General features: G+C 55.8%; 1 protein-coding gene across 1 annotated transcript in view; it reads right to left on the reverse strand.

Annotated features, from left to right (window-relative positions):
* STEAP3 (STEAP3 metalloreductase) overlaps nucleotides 1-5,560 on the reverse strand; it is a 25,303-nt gene extending 19,743 nt beyond the window's left edge. The window contains exon 1 of the mRNA XM_074593693.1: nucleotides 5,262-5,560. Coding sequence (XP_074449794.1) covers nucleotides 5,262-5,560 — 299 coding nt within the window. The remainder of the gene's footprint in view (nucleotides 1-5,261) is intronic.
* Between the last annotated feature and the right edge of the window lie 2,946 nt (nucleotides 5,561-8,506).

The raw sequence follows: 8,506 nt of genomic DNA on the forward strand, positions 1-8,506 counted from the left end.
CTTGGCTTCCTCTCTTCATCAAAACTATGTACTTTCAAGCACAGTTACCAACAGGGTCTGCCATAGGTTGCCCCAAATTCTTCTCTCCCAAATTTGTCTCCGAAGGCAAGGGCTCTTCTGCTAAAAGATCTTGCTGCCTGTGCCTGCTGTCTGGCTGGTGAGGGGTCTGGAGACCAGGTCATGTGAGGAGAGGCTGAGGGAGCTGGGCATGTTTAGCTTGGAGAAGAGGAGGCTGAGGGGAGACCTCATTGCCCTCTACAACTACCTGAAAGGAGGGTGTAGAGAGGTGGGTGTTGGCCTCTTCTCCCAAGTGAATAATGACAGGACCAGAGGAAATGGTCTGAAGTTGTGGCAGGGGAGGTTTAGATTAGATATTGGGAAGAATTACTTTACTGAAAGAGTGGTCAGGCACTGGAACAGCCTGCCCAGGGAGGGGGTCGAGTCACCATCCCTAGAGGTATTTAAGAAATGTCTAGATTTGGCACTTCAGGGCATGCTCTAGTGGCAGAGATTGTAGGGGTTGGATTTTTTTTTTTTTTTTTGGTGTGTGTATGGTTGGACTCAATGATCTCAAAGGTCCTTTCCAACCATGAAGATTCTATGATTCTATGCTGTGTCGGTAAGAGTAATGTGAGGCCTGAGAAGGATCTGCCCTGGAATAAAACATCATAAAATGGGAATCTGAACGTCTGGGAAGCCTGGAGGTTTCGCTGTAAGACCGTGGAGAGCACAGGCCTGAAGCAAGTCGGGGTTTTGCCACAGCAGTGCTGATGCTGACACAGCACACAGGACTTTATCTGGCTGATGTGACTCTGAATAAGAAGGTTATTTTCCCTGCTCATCGTCTCACAGTTCTTAAGTGACACAAAGGGATGGTTGACAACAATTTCAGGTGCTGTACTGAAGTCCTACGTGGCTTCTCTTGCCTTCTTTTGGGGTCTTAATTTGCTTGCTGCTCTCACCAAGTTAACGACTATCTCACAGTGATTCACCCATTTCCGAGCCTTCCCCTCCCCGGCGTGCAGGGAAGCAGCCAAAAGCCCAGATGGTGGAAGCTTCTCAAGTAGATCTAATAACACCCTGCAGCCAGACACAGTGGGAGGAGGTGCTCCTGCCTGAACCGAGCTGGGGGAAATCTCTTCTGCTCTTCTCCGGGCAGCGTGTGCCGTTCTGCTGGGAGCTCAAGGGCTTCGGAGATGGTGAGACCTGACTTCAGCAGTCACCGCAGGGAGCTGGCAGGCTCTGGTTGTTTAAAACCTCTTTAATTCTTTCCAGGAAAGACGCAGAGGAATTGCGCTGCTTGTGCATGAAAATATTTGGGTTGGCTATTCCTGCGCTGCAGCGCCTGTTAGAAGGGTCTCCAAGATCAGCACTCACTTGCCTTTCTGATTTTGCCTCTCCCGGTGACTCAGAGGATGCCCAGGACCATACGGGGGGAGAATATGGCCTGGGAGGCAGTGTGGAGTGGAGGGAAGACACAACCCATGGCATGGGGTCAGCCTGGCTCCTGCTGATCTCTTGGTTTCCTTCCTTGGAGCACGGGCACGGCACGCAGTGCATGGAGGTAGCTCTGAGCCAGCCCTGCATATGGACAGTGGTGAAAACGGGGCGTTCTGCCCAGGAAAGGCAAGGAAGATGGTGTAGGGACAAGCTCTGCCTCATCTGCCTTTCACAGCAGCTCCTGCGAAGCTACTGGGAGAGGTGGGACAAATGCCACTGGTTGACCAGGTGGCCCTGTTTGGGGATCCAGATGGGTGGGAGAGAGATGCTCTCCACCGAAAGTCAACTCACTGCCCTGAGATGCCGGGACCTCACAGCACTTTGCCTTCCCCCTCCTGCCCCTGGCTCTTTGCAGAAATATGCCTTTGGTCTGACATCCCCGAGAGCAGATCCAGGTCTCTCTGCCCAGGGAGCACAGGGCTCTTGCTGGTCAGCCCGGGGAGGAGAATTCACCTCGTCCCTTCTGTTGAGGGACACCAAGCTGCTGACATCTTGCTGTGTGTGCACCATTCTGGCCATCTATTTTACATTTCTCTCTATTTTTCTTCACTCCTTCAAGCAGCTGATGAGAACAACAGGAGAGAAGAAAAAGAGAAGTTGCCTGGAGAAGTTGCCCCATTCCGGGAAGTGTTCAAGGCCGGGCTGGATGGGGCTTTGCGCAACCTGGTCTAGTGGGAGGTGTCCCTGCCCAGGGCAGGGGTGGGTGGAACTAGATGATCTTTGAGGTCCCTTCCAACCCAAACCATTCTGTGAGTCTATGAAAGGAGGGAGAAGCGGGAGTGTTACTGACCTGGGAGGAGCTGGAGGAAAAGCAAGAGAAGGCAGCAGGTGGCTTCACCAGGAAAGGCCCACGGAAGGATGGTGACCATGGTGATCACACTGCCTTGTGAACACAGCACTTGTTTTGCCTGAGCACACTATATTCCTGTGGGGCATGTTCAAGGCGTGCCACGGCCATGCCTGCTCTGCTGAGCGGCAGTCATGGGCAGGAGATGTGCGTGGCAAGGAGAACACCTCGGTTTAAAGCAGCAGTGGAAGGTACCACTGGTACCTTCTCAGGTACCACTGAGTTTGGTACCCCTGGTTGGATGAAGGAAGTCTGGTGCATGTGTGTGCATGCACACATGTGGGGTGCACAGCGTGCCTTCCCCCAAGGACCCCAGCGACACCCATGTGTGCTGGACGAGTACAAACACCATGTCAAATGACCACCGCTCAGGAGAGCCATCCTCTGCCCAGCTGCGCTGGCTGCTGCAGGGGGAGCTGATGCTGCCTGCCTGGTCGGTTCTGTCCACCTGGGATCCCTCTTTGATGGTCTTTAATGTGTTTTTTAAAGCCAGCTCTACTGGAGCATGGCCTCCCGCACCCACCTTTGGTAAGGACACCCTTGCGGTGAGAAGTCAATTTATTCTAAGTACTTGAAGCGATGCATGTTGGTATCTATTAGTGCTTGCACATGACCAGGAGTTGGTATCAGCATACTTTAGTAGTGGACACGTTATCTACAGACCCTGGAAGCCTATGGTCCACGGGGAGCTCTTAGGATGTTTTTTTCAAAGACTAGATTGGTGTATTCATGCAAACTAAGTGGAAATGCATACGCAAGCGTTACCACCATCGAGGCTTTAGGGAGACTCACTGAAAATCTGAGAGCCTGGAAAAAGGATGGGAGGAATTTCTGTCTCAGTTCCTTAAAACCCGGGCAAAATTTTCAAAATGCTCAAGTGATTTAGGCCCCAAAGTACCCAAGGGCTTTTGGAAGTGGGATGCAAGCCCTCATATCACCAACATGCTTTCAAAGCGTTTTATCCTTTCAGCTAAGCCACATCTCACTTAAACTTGGATGAAGATGGGAAGCTGCTTAATCCGCTGTGGGGCTGCAGGGAAAAGTACCCTATGAAGAGGCAGTAACTTAAAATTTGGAAGTAATTACCATTTGCCTCCGTTGTGGGTTTCTAATCAGTGATGGTAAACTTATAGATAACAAATTGGTGGGTTTTGATTCTTGGTATATGATATCTCTTACCAGACCTGCCAGTGCCTTCCCCACCTCCGGAGACAGCCGGCATGGCTGGCCTACTTCTTCCACCATTGGAAAAAATGTGTTTCCCCTGAATCTAAACCTGCTTCTATTTATGGGTGTGATGTTACAAGGTCACAGTCAAAGCATAGTTCTTAACAATAAAAAGCAAAACAAACCAAAAAGCAAAGCAAGCAAACAAAAAATAATAATTATTGTGCTTTCAAAAAGCATGTTTTCCTGGGGTTTGGTGTGGATTTCGTAAACAAAGACTTGTTGAGTCATCAGCATTTTCTTCTTTACAATTATGGAGGAAATCAAATATGTGCAGTGATGGGATCTTGTATTACTGTGCATTTGTTTCATAGCAAATGCGATTTTAAAAAGAGGAGAAAACTTAAGCTCGATATAGTATTTAAATCTTGTTAGTCCTCCATCTCCCCAGCCCACAGGAGTATTGATGCTGTAGGCGCTGGCCTTCCTCTCCTGCTGTCTCAGTTTTGGTTTCTCACCACAGGAGGCATTTTTTTGAGTGCGTTGGTTTTATTTAGACCTTACCGAGGGAAACGATCTGGGGTCCTCAGCACCGGCCCGTCCTCTGCCGGGCTCAGCAGGGTGCGGGCATTACCAACACCACCAGCTCCCCCAGGATCCCCGTTGTTTGGCCCTGGGCAGAGGTTACACCCCAGCCAGGGCCACAGGGCAGCCACAGTCCCACCCCGGGTCACATCACCTGTGGGATGCTCCTACTACAAAGTCACCTCTCCGATTCCTTCACAGCTTTCACCCTTCGTTACTCTGACATGGTTCAAATGCCCAAGCCCCCCTCATGGATGCTCTATAAGCCCCTAGGTCGGTACAGAAACCGCACGGCCGCTCCCCGCTCGCCTCTGAGGGACTGTGGGCCCCGGCCAAGATTTTTCCCCACGATTATTTTATATCTCAGTGCTGGTTTCTCCCTTGCTGGAAGAAGCCACCCATCTCCTCAGAGCCAAAGGCGAGCTGGGGATGAAGAAGTGAAACCTCAGGGCAAACTGCTCTCCGAGGGACGCAGCCCGACCTGGGCGTCCCGCCGCCCCACAGGGACCAAATCGCGAAGTCTGCCTGGAACAGCGAAACCGCCCCGTTTCAGGCGGGTCTGTGCCCGGTGCCAGGGGCTTTCCCGCACCTCCCGCTCCCTCACGGACGTGTCCGGCAGCCACGGGAAGGGGCTTCCAGCAGACACCCCTCCCCGCAGCCCCGCCGACCTGCCGGGGATGAGCATCCCACCGGCCTCCTCCGAGCGACCACCGGGATTTGGGACACACCGGCCCCCTCGGACATTTCTGGCCGTGCCATGGCCCCAAACCCAACACTCGCACCGAGGTGACCACGGCCGAATCCCCCCTGGGGGCCGCTCCCGCCGCCGGCCCGGGACCCCCCTGCCCGAGCCCGGGCCGGGACCGGACACCGCTCCCGGGGCCGGCGGGACGGGGCCCGGGGACCCAGCGCTCCGCGGCGGGGGACCCCGGGACGGTCACGCGGGGCGGCGGCACCCCCGGCTGCGCCGCCGAGCCGATCCGAGCCACCCGCGCCTTGCACTGCCCGCCCGGCCCGGCCCTGGGGTCGCCGGTTCGAGCCCCGCGGCCGGCGCCGTTTCTCCGCCCGGTGGCGGGGCAGCCCCGCCGCGCCGTCCCCGCAAGGTCGAATCGCGCCGTGGCCGTTCCTCACCGCCTCCCCCCACCCCCCCGCCGGTGCTCACCTCTGCGCGGCGGCGGGAGGGCGAGCGGAGCCGTCCGGGAGCGGAGCGCCGGCAGCGGTGATGTCAGGCCGCCGGCTCCGCCCTCCCGGACATGTGCCCGCCGGCCGCCGCGCCGCGCCGCTCGGCATGGCACGGTACGGCTCGGCGTGGCATGGCACGGCACGGTGTGGTACGGCATGGCGTGGCCCGGCACCGCATGGCATGACACGGCTTGGCATGGCATAGCCTGTCACGGGCAGGCATGGCACAGTAACGGCACGGCATAGCCCGGCACCGCATGGCACAGCTTGGCATGGCATAGCCGGGCATGGCACAACTCAGCACAGCATGGCATGGTATGGCATAGCCCAGCACAACGTGGTCCATCACGGCTCTGCACAGCCCGGCACGGCACGGCTCAGCACAGGGACCGAAAGGGTTTGTCTCATCCGTCCCCAAACCGCAGCATAGGTGGGGAGATGCTAGTGCGATCTGGTTTTGAAGCCTGCGCAGAGGGATGCGCAGCCCCTCCAAACCAAGCCTGAAGTGCTTCACCACCTCTGCAGTTAGGAGGCTTTTTCTAATCTCCTGATCTTTGCTGACTGCCATCCTGGCATGGCGTGGCATGGCATAGCCCGACACGGCATGGCCCATCACGGCTCTGCACAGCCAGGCTCACGGCACAGCCCAGCACGGCATGGATCAGCACGGTGCCGCACAGCTTGGCATAACTTGTCCTGGCTCAGCACAGCCTGGCACGGCCCAGCACTGCCCACCCAGGTGGCACTGCTGTGGCGGGGTTAAACACACACAGACAGGAGGGCATCGCTGCTGGGGCTGCAGCGGATACGGTATCCATTACGGGCAGGAGTCGAAGGCAGACCTTAATTCTCTATTTATAAGTGCGTTTCAGGGCCAGCCGGTGTTCCACTTTAATGGGAGGGTGCGGCTCGGTGAGCCCATCTCCGTGCTATCAGGGGCTGCGCACTCGCTCTTAAAAGCTGTGCCACGGGGTGTGGAGCAGATAATGGTTCTTACCCCCGCGCTGGGAAAGACTTGTCCTGTTGCAGCACCCCTCATGCAGCCACGTGGCCCCGCTCCGATAGACCAGCGGCAGCGCGCTGCCAGGCTTCTGAGGGCTGGCACTAAAAAGTAGTGTCTTCAGGCAAAAACACTGGGTCAAACCCACAGGGATTTAAAGAAAAAAAATCCCCCTGGAGCTTTGGTTCACTTACTCAGCAGAGGAGAAGAGCACGGAGGGGAGGGACCCAAAGGGATTGTCCCATCTGTCCCCAGACCGCAGCGTAGCTGGGGAGATGCTGGTGCGGTCTGTTGTTGGAGCTGGTGTGTTGGTGTTGGAGCCCCTCTGAACCGAGCCTGACATGCTTCACCACCTCTGCAGTTGGGGTTTTCCTAATCTCCTGGTCTTGGCTGACTGCCATCCTCTCTGTGCCCACGGGATGTGTGTTCCCGGGGTGAAACAAGCCCCACTTCTTTCTCCTCTACCGGGCAGGCTGTGGTTTTAACCACATCCCGTTCTCACTGCTGTCCTCCTCGGATGTCCCCCCCGGATGTCCCCCCCTCTCCTGCCTCTGTGCTGCCTGCAAATGGGGCCAGCTGCCAAACGGGACGGTCCCAGCTCGGGGACGGTCCCAGCTCCCTACCGCCTCCCACATCCACTCTCAATCCATGGGGTGAGGGATGCAGAAACCTGCTGATACGGGGAAGCTGCAGCGAAGGTGTGGGATTGCTGGGGAAAGCTCATGTTGGTGGTTCCTGGCACCGGGACCTCGTATCAGAGAAAGCTCCAGAGGCTCGGGATGTTCAGGCTGCAAACCTGGAGATGCTGCGAGTTCCCTGGGTGCTGGGGAATACTGGAGAGGCGAGAAAACCTATCGGCATGGTTAGGAGAAGGAGGATCATTGGGATATCTGTGCTTCATCCTGCCCCCATGAAGTCCACCTGTGACTGAATGCAGCCGAGAGATCCAGATTACTCCTTCTTCCTTACCTCCTTCTTCCCTGTTGTGGCCTCTGCTTCCTCACGCGTATCTTAACGATAGTTAATTTATATGCCACAATCAGCCGTTGGTGGAGACCGAAGGAAAGAAATTGTTGAACTCTCCTGTGCTTTCTATATCTTGTCACCTGCACTCTCACATTACGTTAGGGACAGATTTTGCCTTTTAATTTATTTATAAAACCCGTAGTCATGGCCTTGTTTGCCTCGGTCATTGCGATTCATTTTACATGATTCCTCTTTGATCTTTCAGGTCTCTGTGAAGCTGCGGTTGCCCCATGTGTGTCTCCCTCTGTACCTTTCCCTTGCATGGGGTGAGGCTACTCTTGAGGGTTTTCCATCATTTCCTCAGGTAACGACGAGCCCTCCCGGGTTCCTTTATCCCAAAGCACTGAAATGTACTCTTTTTTTTTTTTGAGATTTCACTTCCTTTTTGTAGAATACCAGACTTTGGAGTTTTTTCCCCCGTCACTTTCACCAAAATATCCTCCGCTTTTCCACCTTTCTGTCATGAAGAAGTGCCGCAAAATGAACACCTGTTTTATACCCACCTCGCCTCCCTCTTCTCAAACCTGTGTCCAGCCCTGTCCAGGCCATGAATTTGCAGGATGGTTCGAGTCCTGCAGCTCCATTTTTCCTGCAGCCGTCTCGGTAGGTTGCTAAAGCCTCCCCAGCTCCCAGTCCTTGACTGGATTTATGGGCTGCTCAAGAAATGCCCTTGGGAATCGTCTTTCTGATGAGGAGACCTGATGTGGGCTTGCAAGGTGGCTTCACTTCACTTCTACCCAGGGATACCCAACGTGCTGGGCTCATGCTGGACTTGGCCGGTGTTTCTGTGCGTTTATCTGGTTTTTTTTCCTCTTCTTCCTGGTCCTGAGCAAGGGTTTTCCCCGTGTCAGCTGGACCCTTCTTCTCCCAGCAGTTGTCTTTCCTGGCCCATCACCCGGTGGTCGGAGCCGTGGCTCTCCAGCAGCACCATCTGTGTCCCCGTGTCCAGCTGGCCGTGCCCCCGCCGTCCCCTCATCCACAGTGCCACCTGGGCCCCCTCCTCCCTGTCCTTCCCCCGCCGCGGGGCCGGGCAGTTGCTTTGGTTCTGCTCGGGGCTGGGGCTGGCAGGCTCTGCCGGTGCCCATGTGCCGGCACAGCGTGGCACGGGCGAGCAGATGAACCTTGGCAGCTCCTGGCTGCCAGGCCAGGGAGCCGTGGGGAGCCCCCCTACTCCCCACGCTGTGTCTCGGGGCTCTTGC

The sequence above is a fragment of the Larus michahellis genome, chromosome 7, assembly GCF_964199755.1.
Source record: "Larus michahellis chromosome 7, bLarMic1.1, whole genome shotgun sequence".
Taxonomy (NCBI): Eukaryota; Metazoa; Chordata; class Aves; order Charadriiformes; family Laridae; genus Larus; species Larus michahellis.